Below are 26622 nucleotides of genomic sequence, written 5' to 3'. Positions count from 1 at the left end.
ACATCTCTAAATGCTTTAATATAAGCTTTGCAAATAGATAGATTACATAATGTAGGGATGAGGATGCGCCTCCCCTTGATGTGGAAAATGGGCTTGCTGGTTTTGCTGCTTCTATGTTAAAAATAAAAATGCTGAATAAATGCAGCATAGAGCTGTGTTTATACTTTGTGTACTTAAACTTTCATTAAGCTATGATAAAAGCCTTTTTTTTCCAATGTTGTCTTGCTGTTGCAGAGTAGCCTCATTTGTTGTGCCTGACATGAAATATGTAAAAAATAAAAAATAATAAAACAAGACCTTGCTCTGTCATGCTTAAAGTAGCTGTGGGAGTTGAATGGAATGAGACTTGATAAATTAATGATGCTAAGTGCTGAAGGAAAATGGAAAAGTGATAAATGTAAGTAGAGAGGTGCCAATCTGTAATACTGTGATTGATGAGCCAGGCACATAGGTAATGGCAGAAACTGTGGGCAAGGGTATAAAGCAATGAATTGAATTTAAAGCAATTGAATGAATTTGGGACTAACAATAACTGTGTTCACCAGAATAGTGAATTAATTCCATAGAAAAGCATGTGTTTAATACACACGTTTGTTTTAATCACTTTAAAAAATATATATGTTTACTTTAGGGGAGATGATGTGATTTTGTAAATATTTAACACGTTATTCCAGTTTATCTTGTAACCGTGTGTTTTGTTTTACTACAAGTCTAGTCTTTTTCTAACTGACACTTATTATGAAACTTCATTTTTGTTTGAACCTGAACTAATACTTTTTCTGTTTTTCAAATCATATTTTCTTAAATAATGTATTTTTCTAGATTTCTGTGCCAGATTCAGTCAGTCATTGTCAGTTTTTTGTTTGCTGTTTGTTTGTGTGTTATTTTGCTTTGCTCGTAGTAACCCGGGGGCACGTTGGTTAATTTTCGGCTGAAGCCTGTTGCAGCGCTGCATGCCTGTTTGAGGGCATGGGCATAAAGCAATTGGCTTAGGTGCAGGAGCAGTCTCCCTAGTTTGGAAGGTGAGTTTGACTTTGTGTTGTTTGCATCTCGGAATAACCCCACGTTAAAGCAGGTCAGACGTCTTTGCCTTGCCACCATGTACGCATGGTGGGTAGGATGGATGGCTGCTCTTGATGACAGTGGAAATTATGAAATGCACGGTACTGGTAGCTGCTGCTCACTCTGTTGGATAAAGTAGAACTTTCCTCTTTACCAACCTCAGCTCCTTTGGAGTTTGTCTTTCTTGTAATTCTGTTGTAGCAGGAGGATGTTACAAATTATCAGATAACTTTGAATCAGCAGAGTTCCAAGCAGTTGCCTTTCAATTCCCAGCAACTGATTTGCAGAAATTGGTCAAACAGTTTGTTCTTAGCAGCTTCACCACCGCAGTGCAGTGAGACTTCGGTGTTACTCGTTGCTAGACTAGCTGCTCGTCACGTCACGGTGTGTGTCCAGGGGCTGAGCTGAGGTTTCTCCTTCTGTAAGTTATATCCCAAACAATTTGTTTCTCTGGAATTAATCTGTAGGGTGATAGATGCAAAAACATCTACCTGTGGGTTGAAAAATGTGTCAAATTACAAAAGCACTGGCAAAGGCTGGGGCTGCTCTAGCAAACAAGTGCTTTGCATTATCCACTGCAACTCCTGCCAGGCTTTCTAGCTGCCCATAAATGCCATGGAAGGGAGATGTAGAGTGCTCTAACTAAAATCACAGGGAAATTCACATTCAGGCGTGATCTTGACCAAATGTGTATTGTCCAGGATATGTGAAAGAGATTAAGATGTGGATTATAACTGAAAAAAAATATATTTTATTTTTGTACCAGGAATTGCTTTTATTCGCCCAGTTCCTCCTTGAGTTTGCTGGGCACGCTGGCACTCTGGTTGGGGCTGCAGAAGGCACGGCAGGCTCAGCCCCCTTCCTAGGTTGTGTCCCCTCTGCTTCGTAACTTTACGGGTTTACAGCCTGTCTGGTTTGTCTTGCATCAGTGTGGCTAGAGGGCATTTTGCATCATTATTACTGCTGTGTCGTGCAGAGCACGCAATCGTTGGACGCTGCAGGAGAATACTTTGTCTACTTGATCCAGTACATCTTTATTTTTTTTTGAATAGATAAAGCATTTAGTGTGTCTGAAATTCTTCTACTAATTTCTTTTCTTTTCCAAAAACTGAAACTGCCAATGAAGGGCAATATATGAGACATATTCCTCCTGCGTATGAAATTCTCAATGTAAACTGTACCAGAAGCATTTATATTACAATTTCAAGTAACTTCCTGCTAATTGCATTATATCGCAATCTAATAACTTGGAATATGCACATTATAACAGCGTTACCTGAAACAGTTAGTTTCCCTTAACATGTAAAAGTTCATCTGGAGGAAGTGTATTAATGCCTCCTTGTGTTTGTTTCTTTTAATGGTAAGGAGAGGTTTTGTGGGCTGAAGTGACTTCTGGAGACAAAATGTAATTTCTGGCTGCCTGGTTTATAAATATTTACTTAGCATTTATGTTTTTCTGTGTTCTGCGCTTGGAGTAGTCTGTTATGGAAGGAATTTTTTCCCCAAAATTTAATATCTTCAATTAAATTAAAAAAAAAAAAAAAGAAAAAAAAAACCTAAAACTTTAATTTCCTTCAGGTTCTCCTAGATAGGCTGTAAAGGTCTAGATTGTCTCCAAGATGGGTGCTACAGAAGGAAGGGCATACATTTTACTGAAAAGTTTATTTTTCATGTGTACCTACAGGCCTAACGCTTGACCAGTGCTAGCAAACCTGGTTTTCAAAGATCTTTTTTTTCCCTTCCTTGTTCCTTATGTAAGTCTGCTATATGTTTATCATATCAGATTTTTTTCTTTCAGCAGGATTAATATTGTGCAATTCCATTTGTTCCTGGGATTAATTTCAATAATTGTTTTTGATGCAGCCTTACAAAGGCTTAGCCAGCAGTGCTAGAAAAAGCCTGTGTTGAGCTACATACTGGATTATAGAGGAAGGACAGTTTCTTCTATTCTTCTTTTTAAACATCACATTACTTGCAGATTAGGAAAAATGCAATTATTCTGCTCTGGCACATGCCAGGCAATTTTCATAGATGCGTTTTTTTGTGTTCCCAGACTGAACAAGGCACTGTAGGAACTTTTATGAATGTGACTTAAGATCTTTCCAAATTCTTTATTTCCTCACCAGCAGTATCAGCCTGCAGAGTTCCTAGCAAAAGGCCGTGTCTATGCGGTGAGCGATGTGATGAGCAGACAAGGGTCCAGCCTGATCTGCGTGATGTTGACAAATGAATTAGAGTTGCGATCGTTGCGGGGACTCCCACCATGTGTTTGGACTGAAATTCATAATAGCAGGACAGAGGCGCAGCTTTTCCATTCATTTTCCAATCATTTCAAAATGGAAAAGGTTTTTCTCATTTGTTAAAAGAATGAAAAAAAGCTATTTATCTATTTCTCACTCTTCGCTTTTTTGCCTGTTATTCCTGGATATGTGTTTTCTGTATTAAATTGGCCCAGTAGCCCTCAGGATGATGAACTTGAGAAAAGATGTATGCCAGCATTTAGGGCACCATTAATTCCTGCTGGCTGGGAGGTCTTGTGCCAAAAAGAAGATGGAAAGAAGAAAGGATGCAGAAGAGTCTTGCCTGCAAGTATGTGAAGCTCTGTAAACACAGAACAGGCAAAGCTGCTGAGATTGGTTCCAGACATGCCACACGTGCGGCAGTTTGTCCTGGGTTTGTTCCCTTACCTAACATCACCATTACAGGGAGATTTTAATATTTGGAGAGGTTTCCAGTGTCTGATACGGGTAGATGCTGCAATGCTTGCTGGAGCTGTGCAGTCTTCATGGTCTGAGGCTCCGCTGAGGAATGTTCTTGCCCACCAGAGGTTTCTGAGAAATCAGGAGCAGGACTCGGAACTCGTCCTCCCTTTGGAAGTGCTCTGCCAGCAAAGCGCTTCTGTGCAGGCTTCCTTCCAAACGAAAAGCCTTCAGTGTGATCTGGGAAGCTCCTTTGCCATCAGCAGCCTTGAGGAAAAGAAGACTGTTATTAAAGGAGGAGAAGGAAAAATATGTGGTATTGACAATTGTGTCTATGGAGCGGCCTCAGGATGGGCATAGTGGAGAGATTGAGCTAGAAAGTTATCTTCCAGTGTTCCTGAATGGCTGGGGGAGGTTTCTCTATCTCCATAATTTTTTCTGCTTTGAACAGCGCACAGTTAATTGCAAGGGATTAAATATTTATAGATCATATTACTGTGCAGTGCTGAATGCTGCAGGGACTTCTCCTAACGCTGCCAGGCGGCGGAGGCTCGTTCCCCCCAGGAGCAAGGCTGGGCTGGTGGCCCCGGAGCGCTGCTCCCAGGAGCTCGCTGCTCTTCTAACGCCACCACGGCTTGTCGCTGCGTCCACTTGTTTGATTAGCTAACCTCAAAAGGGTCCAATTCAGCCCAAGGGACGGCAGCTTGGTGTCAGTTTTTATTTTTAATGTAACCGAGCTCTTTTCTGTGGTCACGGTGAAGCATTTTCCTCCCCAAAGTAACGCTGCCTTTGGGTTTTAAAACACAAGTTATGCTGCCAAATGTCTGAGAATCAAGAGGCCGTGCTGAAAGCAGGCCTGTCTTTCAGGGGTTTGTAGAGGATTGCCAGCTTTTCCTTAAAGTTTTGATATTGTTTTCTGAATTTATAATCAGCTAATAATTTTCCACTGCTGTGGAAAAATGCTATGGGTAAGACAGCTTGGCTGTGATCTACCATCATAAGGGCAGGGTTCGAGGACAAACAGAGCATCTTGTACATTCAGGTGTACAATAATTTTTACAATTATAATAATTTATTATTTTATATATTTTTTCTTTACTCAGAAGAATAGGATTAGTGACTTTTTCAGAGGAGGAGATACTGACTTTGCTATAGGAAATATGCCCCACACTCTTTAAATGCTAATGAGTCTGTCTCCGTATTCCTTGGTCTGCAAAATTTAACGTGCCTGAATTACTTTTTTGAAGAAGGGTTATTTAGACATATGGAAAAACATCTGTTCAAGGCATAAATAAATAGTGTTTCAGTGGTTACACAATTTCAAAGACCATTCAAGGACTCTGTGCCTCCGTATCTACCAGGGTGTGATTCTGGCTGTGGTTTGCGGAGTGCAGCCTTTTTCATGTCCAGGTTCTGAGATAAGCACGGGCTTGGATCAAACCCTTCAGTCAGTAATGGCATTTGTATGTACAGTCCTTTGCTGGGGTTTTTGTCTCTGGAGAAGAAAATGTTAAGAAATGCCCATCTTAAGAAATGTCTGCCTACTTTATAGGTACTCGTTTCTGTGCTTCTGAAAAAACGGAGCTGAAACGAGTCCCCGTGCTTAAATTACACATATTTTACCCTCCTTCCTGCCCTGTTTTTGGTGATTAACAAATGTATAAAATATCAGGCAAAAATGAATTATTCAGTGAGTGACTTTGAAGGCAATTTGCTCAGGTGTTTTAAATTCATGTCTGTCTGTTAAGAAAATAAGAAATAAATGTAAAAAAGTCAAATAAGGAGCAATAGATCACCCCACAAGTTCTCATGTGAGGAAGCTGCTGAGTCTTGAAAATCGGACTGATTTTGAACCAAAATCTTCCCCGACCTTTCAAAAATCGCTGTTTCTGATTGTAGGCACTGTCAGTAGACATACCAAAAACTCTGCTCTTGTAGCGGCGATGCAGGATTGCAGCGAGGTTTGTCAGAAAGACAAAAATAACCCCCCCGATCCATGTCTCGGCACTTACCCTGCAGCGAAGGTGAGAGAGACTGTAGGGTATAGATGAGGCAGTACCTATATATAGGGTCCGACACGTATCTCAAGTCCATGGCGTAATAGTTGTGAAGACCTTAATTCAAGCCACACAAGACAGGACTGGCTGAAGGCAGGTTTGGCTTCACAAATAAAATACTGGATTAATTTTTTTTTCTTTTCATTTTTGCAGTCGTGAAGTTTGAGGTCACAGAACCACATCTTTAAGTCGTAACATGCCAGAAAAGATCTGGAGTTATGGCTGTGATGGCTTCTGGAAAAAAAATAAAAACGTTTGGAGTCATTCCTGTTCTTCCGCACCTTGATTCTGATTATTTCTTGGAGAAATGTGTATCGGTTATCTGTGTGAATAGCGTGCAAACCATGACAGATGTTGAATTGTTTGACCTGATACCTCTGCACTCGGGGTCACTGCTTTTACAGAGAGGCATGGGGATTTCAGGTTAGGTTAGTTTTCAGCCTTTATCTCATTTCATTTTGTGCTTAAGTGAATGAAAGAAGGATAATAGGAGATCCAACTAAGGATATTGGGAGAAAAAAATAAATCACATCACGTCTAGAATAAGCAAGGTGGCAGGTAGTGAAATTTTAAAAACCTAAAGAGAAGTTATTGTACACAAATAAATGAAGGTGGTTCGCCTGCGGCCTGATGTCCCCCAGCCAAATGACAAGGACAGCATTCTTTCTTTGTGTTAAGTCCTCTGCCATGTTAACGATGCCCCGCACCTGACTGCATTTCAGCTCCACTGGAAAGCACAGGAACTGCGCTGTTGTTTCTGCTGTTCAACACTTCAGCATGGGAATTTGTTTAAATTACTTCCTCCAGCTGATCAACGTTGAACTATGTATTGTAAAAAGTATTCTAGGTGTAAAGAATACCTTGTGTTTTAAAGGGTATTTGTCTAAAAAAATATATTGATAAAACGAATAAATAAAATATTCTTAAGGCACAGGACAGCTGTGCCTCTGTCTTTCCAGTACTCCTTTTGAATCCAGATCCCTAGCATCTCTAGACCATCCTAAAACATTCGCTTAAAACCTCTTAAAACTCAAGAGAAAACTAAGCTTTAAAAAAAGGGGTTATTACATTTGTAACTCGAGTTTTTAATTCATGTCTGTTTTGCAGTGATTGATAGGCTGGAACATTTTGTTGAGTTGTATCCGAAACAAAATTTTGCTTCGTTTCCTCCTAGTCATGAATAAGTTTCTGACAGGATCTTTTGTTTACGTGCTTTTTGTAATTATACTGCAGTTTTTTCATTAAAAAAGAATGAAAAAAGAAAGCCAGTAAACACCAAGTCCCTTTTGAATTTAACTGTATTGATAGTAATTAGGAAATTATAAATCCCTGTGAGTAGTGTTACGCAGATCTTCTTTCTCCATTTGCCAACTCAATCAAAACTATTCTATGCCAGAAGAACTTGAACAAAAGGCAGCAATCAAAATCAGTCGATTCAATGGCCACCTGTTTCTTTTAATTAAAAATAATAATTTAGTGTGAATTCCAGGAGGGACCTGAAAAATCTGCTGTTCAATCAGTTTTGAACTGGGGTGAAGTTCTCTTCTGTACAAGTATAGAGAAGGAAGTGGTTGATAATTGTCAATATTAACTAAATACGAGTTGTTTATTTTTTTTCTTAGTGTACTTTGAGATTAATAAAGCATAGAAGTAGTCTTTAGTAACAGTGACGAGAAATGGGATTTTTTGTTGCTATTGTCAGCTGGGGTGTGATTTTTTTTACAAAAGACTCAAGTTCTACGGAACTTGAGACTCGCTCCTACCTGTTAGTTTGGAAATCTGTCATGGAAAGAGCCCGTCCCTCCTCTTCTCCACTGCATCCGTGTCGTACAGTCTTAAAGTTGAATTTACGTATTGTTTGTGACTTGTATTTTTGCTTTATCTTGGTTTTCTTATCCCACCGCCACCGTTATTACCGTTGATTTGAATGCTGCTATTGCCTATTGCCTGTGTTAAGGTGTGTGTGGATGCCCACCTTGGAGATGTGAATGGGATTAACGCCTCCTTTAGTGTCTCAGCCTACCCAGCAAAGCTCCTCATTCTGCCTGCAGCCAGGATTCCTGGGAAGAGCCAGCTCTGTGCCGGCAGGGGAGCTGTCTGCAGGTGGATGGCTGTGAAACACTAATTTGAGTTCATGCGTCTTATTGAAAGGAGCTCATATATACATAAATTAACAGAGCTTACCAGAACAAACTCTCGCATTTTGCTTTTGAAGATTTCTTGTACTGTTTTGATTTTTTCCTCAAACTGTTCTGCACGTCCTTATTTCAGGGTGCCCTGTTATTTAATCAGGGAAGGTGGTGTGTAGTTTCCTACCATCATCCCTCTCCTCCTTCGCTGCTGGCAGCTGTACGCCGACCTGGGGCTCGAGGTGATGGAAGTCCGGCATGCCGTGACGTGCTGTGAGCTTCTCTTGCTGTGTCCTTTCCGGAAGGCAACAGCACTTCTCTACACTGTGGCTCTCAGAGGGAAATACCAAATAAGCTTTAAAGATTTGTACAGTTTGTAGTAAGTGGTGTGATCTTTAAATCGCTGACCTCGTCGTGCCGCTTAATCATTCCTGAGAGTCTCCGGCTCCCTTTGCTTTCCCTTTGCCAATTACACAGCCTCGTGCAGGCAGGGACAAACAGAGCTGGGGACCAGCTAGGCAGCGACTTGATGCCATTGCTCTTCTGGGCTACAATCCTAGGAGCCGTATTTTAAGCCCTGGATGTTATTTCCAGCAGAAGCATCTGGCTCCTTGGTTCCCGGGCTCCTCGAGGTTGAAGCTGCTTCCTTGCAAATCCCCGCCTGATGTTCTTGTCGTCTCAACAGGAAAATAAACAGTGAGCACAGGAGAGCTGCTCGGGCAGTCGAGGTGTCTGGGTGCAGGCTTGGATGTTGTAGTCACTGCCGGTGAGGTGCTCAGGAAGGCTGGAGTCTGAAAGCTTTCCCTAACAAAACAGAAGTTTGCCTGAGGACAGTGTGGGATGAGCGTGGGATTCGTCTCCACACAGAGGCAACACGCTGGATTCTCCTCAGATATGTTTCATTAACTTGGTGTTCACTTGGGGAACGGAAAGCTCTTTTAAGTGAATATACGTGGTACAAACTGCAGTGGGTTCGTCAACCTGCTGGAGCGGCGTGGCTCACAATTGGCTTTAAGGACGTTTTGGTGGGGACAGAGGATGAGGATGTGGGATTTGATGTTTCTGTCCCAGTAGGAAATGGTTTCAATTACTGCAGTGAGAACAGAGCTGCCCTTCTTCTGTCTCTCACCACAAGGTGTGCACCTCCTGCACATCCCTGCTGCAGCGTCTCCCCCCCTGTGCTTGACAGAAATGCAGGCGGGCAGTACCGCCGTTTATGCCACTGACACGCAGGATTTTTATTTATTTATTTATTGTCTACGTGAAGTACTTTGGGACACTTCAGACTTACTTCTCTTTTATACGTTTTAACCTTGTAAATACAGACATTTGTAAGCATCCAGGCGGGGATGAAGGGCAAACCTGTGGTTCTGTTGTGGAGGCAGAAACAAAACCTGGGTACGCCTACATTTATTGACACCAAGTTGTTCCTTGGGTTGCAGGCCCTGATGCAACCTTAGGACCCCTTGCTGTGCTGCCGCAGAGCAACTTGCTGTTATTTTTGTAGAGGAAAAGGCAATTTTCACCATCTTTAGAAATATTTTTACACTCGCTTTTTCCATCATCTGCTTCTTAATGATCACAAAAATAGCAGTTCAGATGAGGAAAAAAACTTCCACTAAGCGCAGAGATTAAAAAAAAGAATCTTAAATCCTGCCTAAAGCCTAATTCATGTGTGTGTCTTGGTATAAATGACTGAAAACATTTGTTTTCCCCCCGCCTTGATAACTAGAACAGTAGAGGCTCCAGCAATGGCAGATCTGCTTGTGGTGGTGGTTAAATTTCTTCTGAAAAACCTCACCATTTCTAGCTGTGTCACCCAGAAGATGCTGAATTAAATACAATTTGGGTAAAGCATCACAGAATCGACATCAAAGTTGGTCTTAGAGATATCATTTTGGGGACACGGTTATTGATATTGGAAGTCACATACTCTGAAAGGACTTCGGTAAGTAATAACGTGATGCTGCTTTGTGTACAAAATGCCCATGGCTGCAACCTCGCATGAGGCGCTTTTTGTGTTTTATCCTTAAAAGCAAAGTGATTATTTAATGCCTGCAAAATTATAGTGGGTTTAATGTTGCCATCAATGGGAATAAAATACTAATCAAAAGGGAGCTTTTAAAAAGAATTCAGAAGGATAATAATCATAAGCTGTTTTGTAATGTGTCGGAGCACAGTTTGACGTCTGCTGCTGGTTAACCATGCGCTTTCAATTATTTCCCACTCCCATCTTTGATCCAGAAAAGTGACGGAACGGTTTCTGGACAAGGGGTGCTTTCAGTTGGTGCTGAAATTGATTCATTTTTGCTAAACAAAGCCAAAAGGCAGCGATGGTGGCAGTAGAGCCGCAGGAGGCCCAGTGCAGCTCAGCACCCACGGGGAGAAGCCGCCGTGTTCTGCTTCCCTCTGCTGGAGCGAGGGAGGAATCCGGCTTGGGAGCAAATCTGATCCGGTTTGGCGGGGCCAAAGGCGTCTGGGGAAGTCACTACTGAATATCTATGGGTTTATGACCGGTTTCTGCTCAAATTTTCAGTTTTTCTTTCCGTAGGTCCACGCAGTGCACCTCTGCGTACACTGCATTGCCGTGGATGTCGGTCTCCCTGTAAGCATGCCTCAGCTTTGAGATTAATGAATAGGGGGTTGATTTTTCACGTCTCTTTGGGGTGTACATGCTGAATCCCTATTCATCTTCATAGGGGCTCAGTGCCCACACGTGCCATGACAGGTCCTAAAACTCATTTGTTGTGCTGCCATCGACTCGCGAGCCCTAGCTTTCTGCCCTTTTGAAGGTACTTCACAGGCAGATATTTCAATGTTTGTGATACTCGTTGCCCAGAGTTCCTTTTCCGTTTTAATTTTAATATATTGTATACAGTTCTACTTAAAAAATTTGGAATTGCCTTAGTAAAAGCAGAGAAAAGAAAAGCACTTTTCAGCATGAAAATAACAGGACTTTCAATATAGCGTGTCATTCATCACTGCTTAACAAGCACAGTGGTAATGCTTTCCCAATTGCTGCTTTCCCCCTTCATAATTTTGATGGATTTTGGAAACAGAAGTGGGTTTTCCCTTTGGAGTTTCACAATTAATCTATGCCAAGTTTAGTGCAAAGTTCAATTCTCTTGCAAATAGCAGCCATTATTTGGCAGTTCATCTGTCATATCCTGGCTTGGCTCCCTGTGTTTACTGTGAAATATGACTGCCAGCAATGCTTCAGGAATTATTGAAAGTTTACATTGATTAAAAGGGGATATTTGAAAAAAATCTCCAGGAGCTTTCCTCTAACTCACTAGTTTACCTCTAGCTGAAAAGTACTGGCAAAAAATGGTGTTATTTCCTCAATTATGCACATAGATCACTTAATGCGTATTTAACGTTGGGAAATATTAAATTGTATCAGCAATTAATAAGTGTTAATTGCAATTAATAATATAAGTAATTAGTAACGGCAAAATAATTATTACAAAATAATTATAATTAAAGTGTAAACTATAGATCTCAAGTGCATGAGAAGCCCGTGTCAATTCAGGGAATAACATGAGCAGTTTGATCATCTGTGATGGGTGTGCAGAGATCTCTGAGCTTTCTCTATTTGTTCTCAGATTTGCTTGCAAAACAATAATCTGATGTTTTGAATTCTTAAATTTACCAAATGTAAAACAATGCCTGGGAATGAAACAGAAAAACAGGATTAAATACCAATGAAGAGTTTGATCTCTTATTTGTTACCCTTTAAATTTTTCAGAGGTCCTTCTATTTACTTCTATTAAAGAGATTGAAAGAGTTGCATTTCCGCCATGTGAAGTTTCCATTCCAGCAATAGTTTTGGTGCTGTTTTACTTCGTCCTCTGAATTTTTATACTATGCCTGGAAGAAGTGACCTCGTGTGTGTGTACAGCATAATAAATTACAATAGAACATACTTGTTTCCCTTAAAAAAAATCTAAATCATATCGAATTGTTCATTTTAAACATCGTGCAATGGGCATTTTCACAGATTTTGGGTGTGAAAGGGTTTGACCCAACTTGATTTATTTACGTGACTGTTGTTATTTCATTGTTTCATATAAATGCTTTGCTGTTACCGAGTGTGGTATGGTTGTCCTCAAATGTCACAACGTTTTTAAGCCCCACACACCCCTGCTAAACTTAATTACCATGTGTTTCCGTTGATTGGAATGGAATTATTTGGTAGTGCTTGTTATATAATTTCAGTATAATACACAGGTTCAATGTATCTATTAGACACTCACTGTAATAATTTCCCATAGTTCTTTCCCCCATATCATTACATGATACTCATAAATACCACTTATGTCGCATGTTAAACACAAGTTTAAAAATCTGTTTATTCAGTGTCATTCTTAGTAGCTGTGGTTTTTGTCCTTCTTAGCAACAGATGTGCTTACCAAAATAACGTTTAAGTGGGTATATTTATAAGGCAACAAGTTCCCAACAAGTTTTGTTTGTAAACACAAAATTAAGGAAGAATTAGCTTTGAAAATGCATTTTGAATTGTTTGGTAGGCATATATCTAGTCAGAGTCAGGCCATCAGATATCCGTTTACTGAAGCAATGTTCCCATGACCCCACACCCATTGGCTATATCTTTAATAAATAACGAAACAGATGTTCTCTGGAGCATTTTGAATGTCATTCCATCTCGGTTAACTGTGTTTACAAAATAAATATGGTTGTTAGCAGTTTGCGTTTCATATCTCAGGCTGTATAATAAATAGAACGACTGAAATACAATGTCAGTTGGAATTCTGGCTGTAAAGTCCTTACTGGTTATCCCGAGTAATACATATTTTCTACCTGTGCAGTGAAAATTACTGCTTATAGATTCATGCTAAAGCTTAGAATCAGTACAGAAAAATATAACAAAAAATGTCTACCAAAACAAAAAACTTTCATGAAGTATAGCATGGCAAACTATTACATTTTCAAGGCAAGATTCTGCCTTTTCACGGTCATATTTTCATTTAAATTACTGTCAGGAGTTCCCAAATTCCTTGAGGAAGCGCTTATACTACATTTTTTAAGAGAGTCAGCCTTTTGTATAACGTGTTTTGATTTTGATTTTTCTTGAAAGCTTCTATTGGCAAATGCAAGTTGAAAGCTTGGTTTATTTTTGATGACAATTTGTAATTCTTATCTAATGCAGAGGTATGTTAAAACCAATATAAAATGTAAACAGGAGAAAACTTTTTGAGCCCTCATTTTGCAGTTTTATTTGTTAAGGATGTTTGAATGCCTGCAAGACCTGGTATTGCATAGCTCCTCCGTCCTCATCTTCTGTCAGTGTATGAGGCTGTAAAAATCTGAAGGAAATTGATTTAAAACCCCAACGTGTTCAATTAAGAATTGCAGCTTTTTCCCAGCTTCTGATGGAGATTGTGCAGTGACGGGTTTGACTGAAATGCAGAGAGAAATTGTGCTTCCCAAACCTGTGCTAAACCGTTTGTTGAGGCTGGAGGCAGTCACGAAGGATATCAAAGCACCTGATGTGCACAGAAAGTGTAGGGCTGTCGGGATGTTTGTTCTGGCAATGCTCATCTTCAGGTGTTGGGAACAGACTGTGCGAGCTGGGTGTCCCTCAAGTTGTGTACCTGTGTACGTGCCCAAGGCGGGTGAGAGTGCTGAAGTTGGGATTTCCACCTTTCATATCAATGTTCGTGGTTCTCTGAAGGGGACCTCTGCCCCTAGAGGAACAGAATGTATTGGACCTATCCGCAGTGTTTGTTTTTAAGGGATTTGGGTGTATTCCATTTCACTGGTCCTAAATTAGAAACTATTTCCAAGCTGCTGGTAGCCTCAAAATGTCCTCAGCATAAATTTCTCTGTTGGAAAACCAGGCAGGAATAGCGATCTCTGTAAAATCTTAATACTTGCCAGGTTCAAATTTGTTCACTTTCATTTCTAAGAATACAGATGTTAAATTTGCAGGATTTCAAGACGATCTCACCTTCAAGATCCTGATTTTACACTCGTTTTTACTTGTTACTTCTAGAGGCTACCTTTACATGTTACTTCCCTTCTGTATTTTGTATTGTTTTTTCAGAATGGTGATGATAAATTTTAAATAAACAGACGATATATGACAGTTCAGCCACAGGATGGATGCCATCATTGTTTTTTATGTTTATGTACAGTCACTAAATGGAAGTTTTAGTGTAGCTGAATCATCGGAACAAGCCTGGGTTCACTAGGCTGACATACTCTTTCTGACAAAACCAAAGCAAGGGAAAAATAGGAACTGAGCACTAAACCTGTGGCCAATATACCAGCACTGATGTAGGTACTTTTACAATGGTTATGAGCAAGCTATGTGTTGGAATATATTTTTTGTAGCATAGGTTGCAGAGCTGGAAGGTTTTAAGTATTTGAAGTAATGTAACAAAGGTGTGCCAATCTTATTTCTTAAGACTTAAGAATCTGTTTTTGTTTTTCTTTCAGGATCCCAGAAGCAAGCACAAATTTAAGATCCACACATATGGGAGCCCAACCTTCTGTGACCACTGTGGGTCACTTCTTTATGGGCTTCTACACCAAGGGATGAAATGTGACAGTAAGTTAAGTTTTGCTTTGTTACGAAAGAGTATTTTGAAAAGTACGTGGAAACACTGAATAACAACTTCTTATTTCTTTTCTGTTGAAAATGCCACTTCAAATGTGAGCTCTTTATAGTACCGATGTGTTTCAAGCGGATATTTCAGTATGCTAATAATATACTAATGAAAACCACCTCCGTTGCTGAGAGTGTGCTGTATGGACTTTGATATGACTGAAGTGCGTTGTCATGTCGCTTTTGAGGAAACCTGGCTTTGGAGTGGACAGATGAATGCACTGTTGAAGACTGACATTCCAGTTCACTTGGTAGCCAAGGTCCAATATTTTCCTTGCATTTCATTTGTCTTGGAAGTCTCTTGCTAGAAAACCTAATAATCGATTTAAACCTAACTCCCTTCATTGCTGCTGCTGGCAGGAGTGCTCTGTTTTCTCAGTCATATTCCCAGCAAGTCCTTATTCCATGTTCACTTTTTTTTTCTTGCACTTCGTTAATACTTTTAGGTGTCTAAAGTAGATTATTTTATGCAATGTTTCATTCACCTTCTACAAAATGTAGAAGGGAACTAGCTAGTATATTGGAACGCTTTTTGGTCACTCAAAAAGCGTGCAGCTATGATCTGCAAATTTTGCCAACAGTTAGGCATGGTAGTTTTCAACTTCCACTTTGCTCAGTGTTTGCCGTGCAATCATATTATTAGTTTCTCATAGCTGTCTGAACCATTTTTATATCCACAGCTTGTGATATGAATGTGCATAAGCAATGCGTAATAAATGTCCCGAGCCTCTGCGGCATGGATCACACCGAGAAAAGAGGAAGGATTTATCTGAAAGCTGAAGTCACTGCTGACAAACTGGAAGTAACAGGTAAACAGCTCACTTTGAAATGTTGCAGGTTTTTTTAAATGTATAATATGCCCTGTGGGTTTATATGCTTTGGTCAACTTCTTTGGGAACTGAAGCCCATGACAGAGTATTTCCCTTCAGAAGTGAGAGGATTTCATTCACTGCGTTCTTGAATCAAGAAATGCTACCGGCATTCTGAAGAATCCACATTTGTTAAAAATAAACAGAAAATGAAAGAAAGTAATAGCTTTAAAGTTCAGGAATATTCATTAGAAAAACATGATAATATCAATTTTCCTTCTAGGAAACAGCACAGGGATATCTAACTGGTCAGTAAGCTAGCCATCATCTTCAGAACACAAGAAATACTCTGAACTTCCATCAGCTAAGGAGTTATTTCCTGCATTTCAGAGTATTTAATAAACAAAGGAACTTGGATTCAATCCCGAATATTACTCCCAGTGTATTATAAAATAATAATTTTTAAAAGATCAGATTCTGTAAGGTTAATGTTCCCAAGATGGGAAGGAGGGAGAGAAAGGAAGGAAGGAGAGGGTGGCAGTTCGTTTCCTTGGAAATGCTTCTTCCAGAATTTATCAGTAAGCTTTGGATCCACACCCCCACAACTCATTCCAAGTCTGAAGTTGCAGGAAAAAAATATGGAAAACATATTTTTCAAGTTGAAGGACCATTTTGTGCCCCCAGAATGAATGTGTTGTTTAGCTCCGGCAGAACTTCCTTGTGCCGTATCAGAGAGCAGAGTTTATCGCTCAGGATCCACTTAAGAATTTGTATTTACAGCACATGTTTTGTTTGCTCTGTGTGTGCTTTCTGTTTTAACTGGGGTCAACTGATAATTAGTATCTGATATCTGAAGTGCAAAGCTGGTAGTGAACTTTAGTGTTGATTTTTCCTTTCTGTTGGACAGAAATATGCAAAAATGTTTTTTGCCAATCAGATTACAATAATTTACTCAAAGGGAAAACACAGGGTGGGAATTAGGATAGACAAAATTGACATACAGGAAGGAATAACAGAAAATTTTAGTTGTATTTTTTCTTAGGTAGAGGCAAGTCTCTTAAATCTAAATTGTTAAAGGAAGTAGTATTTTTTTGTTGCTCAGAACTTTAAGAAATTACAGAATCATGCTGTAGTAATTAAAAACAAAGGATGATATAACGTACGAAACCAAGTATAAGATGGTCATAAAACATAAAGTTATCAAAACTCTTTTACTTCAGGAGAGGGATGGGTTCATGTGTCGTCACAGGTGACCAACACTGCTTTAATGACGAAAACAACAACACATCTTAATACATCTTCATGCATATTACACGAACACTAATACAGCTTTAAAACTGGTACTGCACAAAACGGAATCGAGTGTCCACACAACGAAGCAGGAACCAGGTGCTGCTATCAGCATCTGCTTGGTGTTGCAAAAGGGAATCAAATTCGAGGGTGAAGTTACAGCAGGACAAAGTAGGACATTTCGCTGACATCTCCACTTCTGCTTTTGCTTTTTGATGGGGTTGTCAGCAACCTGGGGATGCTGAGGGTTGTTATATTGCCTCAGCATTGCTCAGTTGAAAGGCTAGAGCCTAACTTTTGATTAGCCCCGAAGTGGTCAGGCAGTTGGGCTCAATGACATTTGCAGGTCCTCCCAGCTGAACTATTTTCTTTTCTTTCCTTCTATTATCTTCTGCACCAGAAGGGTGTTCCTTCTACCTCTGCACTTCTTACATGGGGAATGAATCACAAAAGCTACCATAGCCCTTGTAGGCAGCATAAAGGAAATCAGGCCACCACGCTGGATTTTCACATCTTACACAAGCAGCAAACTTCCCTTCTGTCATCATTCGTTCATGCTTTTGTTATCTCTGCATCTGAATGCCTCCAGATTCTCCTGTCAAACCTTGTAAAATGCACTGAAAGGGAGAGGTATGATGAAATTTAGTTAGAAAGGACTAGAACAGATCCCAAGTGATACTTAATTGTAGCTAACTTTTCAAATAGCTTCCTGCCGGCGTAGGAGGGGTAAATTTGTCCAAGATGCTGTCATTAGGAGAAAGGTGCTTTCACTGAGTAGTGAAGCATTTCAGAGAGGGAGATGCGGGTTCTGAAAGTAATTGTACCAGGAGAGAGAACTAATTTGAAAATCATCCAAGTGAAAAAAAAAATAATATATTTGCATAGCTCTAGGCCATTTTGCAGCAAGGTTCTTAAATATGACCTACAATTTCTGACAATGTACATTATCAGACAAATAATGTTTCTTTTGTGATGATTCAGCAGATTTATAGCCCTTTTAGGGACAAAAGGGTTCTACAAGTCTTTGTGGTACCAAGGTGCTGTAGAACAATTATACAAGTAGGTTTATTTTTACATCAGAATTTTAGTTGAAAAGGTCTTCTCTGAGATACGGATATGGTAAAGTTGTTACAGATGTTCTGTAGATGCTCTTCCTCAGCTCTTTTTGATGTGAGTGCACTTGGCAAAGGCTGCTATTTGTGTGTTTACAGATTAAACATTTCCATCCAACATTCAAGTGGGTTTCTGGACTACAAGAAAAATGTTTATTACAACCTTGTTCTGCATGAGACAGCTATGGTGCTGTTATGTTCGTATGGCTGGGGCTTGTCAGCACTTCCAAGGCTTCTGAAAATTTCTTTAAATAAAAATGAGTTTCTTTGAAAGTAAGCACTTTAAAATTAATAAATAAATAATAATATGCATATATATATATATATTTATATACTAAGCCCATACTAAGGGAAGGGAAGGAAAGGAAACCTCTTACTGGGGGTGCCACACGCTGAATGACGGCAGGAACCGCTCACTTGGGGGGCACTGCTCAGTGCTTGGCAGGTTGTGTTTGCTTCTGCCTCACAGCTTTGAGGGTTTTGTAGGTGTAGTCGCTTTTCTTTCCAAAAAATGGCCACGGTACATGCTTGGTTACTAATTGTTTTCCCAATAAAATCTTGTAAATAATATTGTTTTTTATTTCCCCAGTGAATACTGGGAAAGAGGCCAGATGCAGCTGGCCAGTGGCTCGGTCAGACCATCTAAAATATATAAGCATTTTGACCCGTTTTGAATTGAACTAATCATGGGAATGATTCAGTCCTATACGTAAATATATTTCATTCCTGGGTACTTCAGTGCGTACTTTGGATCTTCAGCGTCAGTACTTAAAGGTAGCCACAGTCTTTTCTGTGTGTGTGCTAGAGACTGCGATGCTTTTTCCTAAATTAGTAGGAATTTTGTAGTGTTATACTCTGCCAAAACCTCACCATCTCCCCAGTGCTAGTCAGTGCCATTTCCAGTGCTCATTTGTGTTGCAGTTTTTAAATACAAATAGTTTATTTTATATCTACTACCTTGATAGTTGCATTGGATACTGATAATTTATTGCACTTGGAGTAAATCAGCTCGGTAATTCTCTTGTCTAAGGAACTCATAGAATATTGAATTGGTGTTTTTTTGTGGAAATCGCTGAATTTGTGACCCTTTGATAGGTTGGACTGATGGGTTTTTGCTTTTAAGCATAATAAAGCAGTTTTTGCCAGTCTTAATTTTTTTTTTTTTCACTGAAATGTCTTCCTCCTGGTGTGTGTTGGAAGTTTTGTCACTCTTACATTTACTTGTCGACCCATCGTATAATTTGGGGGGCTTCTGAGTGCTTTCGTAGGTGGTTGAGTCACGGTTCTTATTTTTATTTTATTTTTGAATTATTTTTTTAGTGAGCAAACAATAACCTTTGTGAGAAAATCACCCCATCTGGTGCAGTGACATATAAAAAGCTGCCACATTGTTGGGATCCCAGACTGCGACCTGTCAGCTGCCAGGAGCTGGATCTGACAGCAGCTGCCAACAAAGATCTGCCCTCCTGACACGGGCGCGCGGCTGGAGGCAGGCTGGTGGTGACTCCTTGTCATCCAATGCACCCTCCTCTTACATAAACGGTATTAAAACACACAGCCCAGAGCTTTCGGGTTTTTAAGTGTATTTTTCTTAATGGAAAGGATACTGTGAACGTGTTTTTATTCTTCCGTGATGCTTCTGTTATTTAAAAGAGGAGGAAACCTGGGCGTGATTTCCGCAGGGGCTGGGAGCACGGAGCAGGCTCTCCAACAATAACCTCCCCAGGAGTTCTCTACTCCCCGCTGTACATTTTTCAAATTATTTATGAATGCCTTCTGCTGAGCCACCCTATGGTACCGCATATTAATGCTTTGTCACGCTGCATGCTGTGGGGAGCTGGGTGAGCAGCCTCTGCCCGAAGGAGCTAGAGCGACGGACGGAAAAATTTGGCAAATTTTGAGATACTCATAAATTGCTTCCTTAAAAGATCCCTCCACACGCACTCTAATAATTTCATTTATGTTTGCCTAGGTCAGTACTAGTATATTTCTTTGTTATCATCAATTTCATAATATTGTGCAACTGACTTTAAAAGGGGAACATATAGGAATATTCTGGCAATATGACCAGCTGTTAGTATGAAGTACCTATAAAAGCGATCCCAAATAATTACTTGCACGTGGGAGGCTTTTTAATATCTCAAATATGAATTGCATGTTTTATCTTGCTAATATCATCATTTTTTTTCTGGCTTTCCCAGAATCTGCAGGGTTGCTGTGCTCGGTAAAAAGAGGGCTGTGCCTTTAGAAATGCCAGACCGGGTAGCAAACGAATACTTCCCATTTCATTCAATAAATTTTCTTTACCATAAAAGAATAGGCAATGCACAGTATTTAAAAGAAGCATTAGTTTTTCATAGATGTCCATCTGCCTGCATAGAAAAAAAAAAAAATGCTACAGATTTGTATAAGAATGTAAACAGATAGGAATATAAATTCAACCCCTTTTCAGACAGTTTGATACAGCAAGAGTCAATTTTTGTGTTAAGGCTTATGATTTATTAAGTAGTTATCCTTCTCAGTACCAGGTATTTTCTATGAAAATATTTTTTATATAGGCAATCATTTTAAAAATAAAATGCAGTTGCTGCTGTGAGACTTGCAGTTGAAACTGAAACTGGAGAACCTACTGCAGGCACAAGTACTTATTAAGTAGCATTAGAGTTGATGGTACATTTTTTATTAGTGGGAGAGACTGTCGTAATAAAAGACAGAGGAATAAAGCACCATGAAGCTCTAGTTCATTTTTCATGTTGTTGTAGGAAGGAAATTAATCACTCGTCCATTTCTTGTGTGTAAATCACCTGTGAAGCGCGGTGTTCCCATAGCCTCCATTCATCATGTTGCCATCTATCAGGATTCGGGAAATTGGGTGTAATGAGCAGGCACTGGTCTCAGGAGGGATATTAAAAGAAAATTTAGTTAGGCAGGGGAATAGTTACGGAATAGAGAAGTCACATATCAAGAAGCCCTTGTAGTCACCAAGCACTGTATGGATTTTGAAATTGTCTGAAAAGCAGGATTTTTAGGGGAGCCAGTTGTACATGTGAGTCACAACCAGCTCCAGAAAGCAAGCATTCAGTGATAGTTTCAATAAAACCATATTAAAAAATCTTGAATAAAAGCTGAGCGGTTCTGGAGACAGCTTTGGATTTTGCATACAGAGAGTATAAGTACACAGCTTGAAAGAAAAACTATTTTTGATAAAAGGCAAATCTTTTAAACTGTGATTAAAAAGAGAATGTGGTAAGATGCAAGGGAGAAAGTTCCTTGGCTGGGAGTACAGGGTCCTCTGCCTCTCACCTAATTCATCTGTGCTCTGAACACATCACTGGAGAATGTAGCAGATGCTTTTTCTGGAGGTAATGAGAATTATGAAATAATTTACTAATGCTTTGTTGTGGGAAGACAGAAACTTTGAGCTAACAGTGTTCTCCCTTTTCTCGCACTTTGCTAGATAGCTTGCCAGGCAAGCCCGTTTGAGACTTAAATAAGCCTCTTTTAAAAGCACCTACTTCATGGAATATTTGCGTCCAGTTGGGAAATTTCTGCTCCTCTAAGCTGCCTGTAGGGAGTAAAAGATCAGCAAGAAATGGTTGCTGTGATTAGTAAGCTGTTTTGTTATCAATATTTGAAAATACAGGAAAAAGGTAACTGTGACTCACTTGAAAAGGAACCGAGTGAACTCGTGCTGCAAGTAATTCTCATTTCTTTTAGGGACAGAAACATTTATATTCTCATTCCTGTAACTAAACTTATCTGCTGATACCACAGGAAGTTATAAATCCATAACTGCGTATCATTTGCAATGTTTGACCCATATGTTCTATAAAAAAGTTCAAGTTTTGTCATCTGCACCCTAAATTCCTCAAAGTTCTGCCTGAATTTCTTCTCTTTACATAAAGTGTCAGTTCTCTGCCAGCCCACTCTGTCGTATTTAGATATTTATTAAAAGTATGAGTACCTAAGAACCAGCTCTGTGTTTGCTTCTGTCTTTATACTATTCCTGGAAAGGTGGGCGTCCCGGTTTTAGGCTCGGCTTCTGGATACTACCGTAATACCAGTGACACGTAATCGAATAGAAGAGTCATCAAATATTCCATGTTTTCTGCTGACTAAACACTTGTGGTCTCTTAATTATGAATAAGGAGGAAAATGGTACCTTTTCCTTATGGCACAGTGACAACTATTTCTAGTTTCTAAAAAGAAATATGGGCAAATTTAGATGTGTTAGGAACTTCAGTACATGCTTCTCTTCGCTCCCTGATTGTCTGTGTGTTCTCGGTCCCTGTTACGAGTTTAATCTGGACAAAACGTTACGAGATTTAACTCATACCAGCTACTTTGCAGCATACAGACATAGTTATCATACTTAATATTTATGTCATAAAGCTGGCAAAGTGCTATTCTAGGTTTCTGTCCAAGTTCCTCAAGTGATGCAGCACTGCACCTGACTTGAACCAACTGGAAATTGGAACAACGTCTCTATCACAGTGCTGAGTTTAATTAACTAATAATTACAAAGCAATGAGAAATTGCTTGCTATCATTACAGCGATAGCAGAATTCAGCCTTAGTGAGTTGATCTGTTTTCTTGGAGTTCTTTTTCATTTAACTTACTCTGTTTCCACCACACGCAAGAGAGAGTGCCTATGATGGGGAGGGCAAACCTCTTCTTGTCAGCCCCCTAGTAGAAAGCTGACCTGTCTCGGTAAAAATAGGATGCTCTCAAAGAGGTGGGCCACTAAGACATTAGTTCTTTATAAACACAGTTTGGCACAAGTATCATCATGCTGTTTCCTCAAGAAAAGGAGTGAAGAAAGACGTCTAAGGGTACTAATTATACGGACAAAAATACAAATGGGCCAGATAAGGAGTGAGATAATGACTTTAGCAGCCTGTATTTAGTATATGTTGCATCTTTCCGTACTAGTTCATCTTTGAGGTTCTCTTTTTTTGTGTGTTTTGAGGGCTTTTTTCTTATTCTGTGTTTCCTGCAAAAAGAAAGTATCCGTACACATGCTGCCAGGTCCTCCTGCTCTCAGTGGTGTTTTCGAGGCTCAGCAGCATGTGCGAAGGCTGATCAGCGATGGCTTTCTGCAGGGAGCCCTCCATGGCTGAGCCTCGGAGAATGGCTGTGCATCCACACAGCCAATTTCTGAATAGCCTGCTTGGGCTCACACTGAGCCTCCCCACACAGAATTTAAATGCAAAAGATTACACTGAAGACACCATGCTAAAATCAAGTCTTTTTTGTTAAAGGAAATTTAGTAAAGGAAAAAAAACTTCCCTGTGTATATTTCTGGGAAGCTGTAGGACACGTAGGCAATGCCTCTCCTCACTTACAGCAAGTTGCAGTATAGAAACAAAAATCAAAAAGTGGATTTTGAAGTAATAGCTCATGTGCCGAACCTGGCAGGGCAGCCGTAAGGGCATTGCACAGTACAAACGAACAAGAATACAGGATGGGAAGGACAGCAGTTTGTGTGGAAGTCTGCCACTTCATCCTTCCCTCACTTTGTGATGTTTAGCCCTTTGGGGATTGAAAATATTTAACTAAGTTATTTAATCTTGATGTTATTTCCTCAGAATAATTTGAAGATCACTTTTATTATGCTAAATTTTAATATATAATATTTAATAATCCTTGAATCTTTTTCAAGGATTGAAAACAGAAATTTTTTTCTAGCCTAATTTTGGGTGGGGAAACCTTCAAAAGGCAAACGCAGAGTTCATGAGCGTGTAGACTTATGAGAGTGGAGGCTCTTCTCTATATCAAAAGCTATCGTTTTCCTTGGTGCAAGCTCCTTTCAGCTTGGTATAGGGATTGTGAAGAATGGCAAATGAAATGCTCTGCAAGAAATATGCTTTCTTCTGTTCTGTTCTTCTGAAATACGATATATTTTTTCTGGTACAATTATTTGGGAAATGTAGTTAGTCAATGTTACTTCATTTGATTTTAAAATTTTAGCCAATAAGCATTTTCTTTCTCTCATTTTAAAAGCACAAACTTAAGAAAAATAACTTAATCATTATCAAATGTTGGTTCAAGTTAATGCAATTCCTTTCCAGACATGATCTAATTTCAATAATTAATTTACATCAGGATATCTGTTCTGCATGAGAATTATCCTGACAAATGCACTCAAACTAGTATGTTCCAAATAAGTAGTTCTTTTAGAAAGAGCTTCTTTCTACAAGTATTTTGGATATTCCTACCAGAAAGGTACCAGTTATACTTGTTATTTCCTCTTCCAACTTTTTCTACCACACCTAACTCTCTCATTAAAGAAACAGCGCTGTTCAAGTTGTTTGAAATTATGCATTTTCCATGGCAGCAGCCTTTTTTTCCTCCAAGACTTTTCCCTCCACACCCTAAATTAAATAGTGAGTAGTATATTTGCACTAAAAGATGACTTAGCGGCTGTGTCATTTGGAAGAACGCGGTCATTCTGAGCACTACCACTCTCACCACTGTGTAAAAGAAAAATGTCAGCCCAGAGCTAGGTGCATGCAACCAGCAAATAGATGAGGTGTTGTATAGGGGATGGAGCAGAACCCACTCTGTTATAGCAAGGGTGTTGTCAACGCTTCACAATCCCTCCTCTCACTGTCCTGAAGTAAAGCACAGTAATATCTGTCCTCTGCTTCATTGTCCTTTTTTTTCTGTCTTTCAGCAGCAGCCGGGCAGTTGCCAGTCCAACACAACCATGCCTTTATTTTTAAAGGGAGGGCAAAGGGCATTTTGATAAGATGTGCTTCAGCTGGTTGATACGTCATTTGACTGTTGTCCAAAAACTGCCCCCTTCATTATTCTATACCTAATGAGAGTAAACAATGCACTATAGAATGTCTGCGTTGCTTGGATGCCTTTCAGACTCCATGCTAGGAAATAACTGCCGGAAATCCTGGAGATTTCTATAATTTGTGCTTATAATGTGAAAATGCCATTCAGACTGGGGGGGAAAGGAGAAGGGTGCCTTGAGCCAATAGAAACTGTCTGTTACCAAAGATCCTGATTTTTATATTTATATATCATACATATATATCCTTTTTTTTTTTTTGCATTAGTTCCGATTGAGTTCTTAAGTGATGCTAAAGTTCAAATTTTTGTGAGAAACGTTCTCCATCAAGTAGTATTAGGTGACTTCAGGGTTGATCTTTCCTAATTTTCCTTTTAGATTTCTTTTCTTCAGTTAGGTGGATGAAATTAAAAAAATCTTGCAGATGCTGACACTGTGAAAGCAGTAGCTGTGTGCACTGTCAATCCAGGATAATCTCTCTAGTGACTCACTCTTAATTGCTGGCCTTTCTTCATACCTTAGGAACTGTGTCACTCTCAAAGCTGCTTGAGATTTTCCTTCCAGGAACAATTTTGATCTTAAAATAGGAATCTCACAAAGGAATCCCTAGATGAAAGCCGTTTCCTGCTCTCTGCTGCCCCAGTAGATATTGAGATGCCCAGTCACAGGCTCTGAATTTCTCATCTCCAACTCGATAACTCGATCCCTCTTAGCTGTGGTTCGTTGCAGCCTGACCGGTTTGGGTGGGACTTTTTCCCAACACGAGTGAAATTCAATCTTCTCTGAAGTTCAGCAGAAGCTGATGGCTGAATGCCATTGACACACAATAAAGCCTTACGTGCCGTGTAAATGTTACCGGGCGTTAGGCCGGTCCCCTGCAGGAGGGAGGGAAGTGCTGTCTGCTTATCCATGGAAATACTCCACGCCTCTGCAGTGACTTCTGAGCTACCTAACAAAGCTCCACAGCTGTTGCTGTAACTCCAGCCAGACTAAACCCCAAAAGTTACCGAGACCCCCAATAAATGTGGTCATAAGCCACCACTGCCTCAGTTCCTTGTTCCGCGTAGGGATGCGGCCTGGTGGGGAATGCCACCCCAGGCGGGTTGTTGGCCATTCTTGTCTCAGGATCAGTAGCCACGTGAGATTCTTTAACTCCTTTTGTGCTTTATTTTGGCGTTGTGAAAATAGAAGCTACGTTAATATTTTGGTGAAGCCAAAGTTAAATTCCTCTTTTCTGTGTTTTTACTTTGTGTGCTGTCGTGGCGATGCTCACAGTGATTCCAGCTGACAAGTAATGAGCAATGAATCTGAGGGAAGTCTGGTATCGATAGCTTCCAGTGATAGATTGTATAAAACAACCTGTCCTTTGAAATCTGTTGGGATCCGACAATCACTTGTAGAGTATTTGGCTGATAGTCCTGTAGCTGTATAACCTAAGATTGATCAGTAAATCAAAGCGTAAAGAAACGCTTCTGGCTTAAAACTCTAGAAAGATGGATTTGGACATTTAATCATTCCATTGCAGAAAAGAGGTGCCCAGGAGCTGCACGCCATTTGGGAATTCCTTTCATCTCCTGTCACTTCTCTCTACCATCCTTATAAATATCACCAAGTGCAACCTTACTTTACAACAACTAGTTTCTTCCATGCCAAGTCTGACAAGTGGGTTTTGCATCTTATTTGTTTTATCTTTCAACATGTTTCTTTCCTCTGGTTACTACTTTGTTACTACTTTGTTAATGGTGATTTGTAATCCCATGCAAATCAGCTGGCTGTTTTATATTGACAGTGCGAGAAGCAAAAAACCTAATTCCCATGGATCCAAATGGACTTTCAGATCCTTATGTTAAACTGAAACTTATCCCTGATCCCAAGAATGAAAGTAAACAAAAAACAAAAACCATTCGTTCTACTCTGAATCCACACTGGAATGAGTCATTCACGTTGTAAGTTTAACCCCTTTTAATACAATACCTTTTAAGTATTGAATCATTTATTTGAATTTTGCATTGAAAATGCTTCTTCTCTGCT

The 26622-nt window shown here is 39.8% G+C and overlaps 1 protein-coding gene across 2 annotated transcripts in view; it reads left to right on the top strand.

Annotated features, from left to right (window-relative positions):
- PRKCA (protein kinase C alpha) overlaps positions 1 to 26622 on the top strand; it is a 154534-nt gene that overhangs the window by 79791 nt on the left and 48121 nt on the right. For both annotated transcript variants that reach the window (XM_083804917.1, XM_083804918.1), the window contains exons 4-6: positions 14410 to 14521; positions 15259 to 15387; positions 26381 to 26537. In XM_083804917.1, coding sequence (XP_083661043.1) covers positions 14410 to 14521; positions 15259 to 15387; positions 26381 to 26537 — 398 coding nt within the window. The remainder of the gene's footprint in view (positions 1 to 14409; positions 14522 to 15258; positions 15388 to 26380; positions 26538 to 26622) is intronic.

This window comes from Anser anser, assembly GCF_964211835.1.
Source record: "Anser anser genome assembly, chromosome: 19".
In the NCBI taxonomy this organism is placed as follows: domain Eukaryota; kingdom Metazoa; phylum Chordata; class Aves; order Anseriformes; family Anatidae; genus Anser; species Anser anser.
This window is presented reverse-complemented; position numbering and strand designations above follow the sequence as displayed.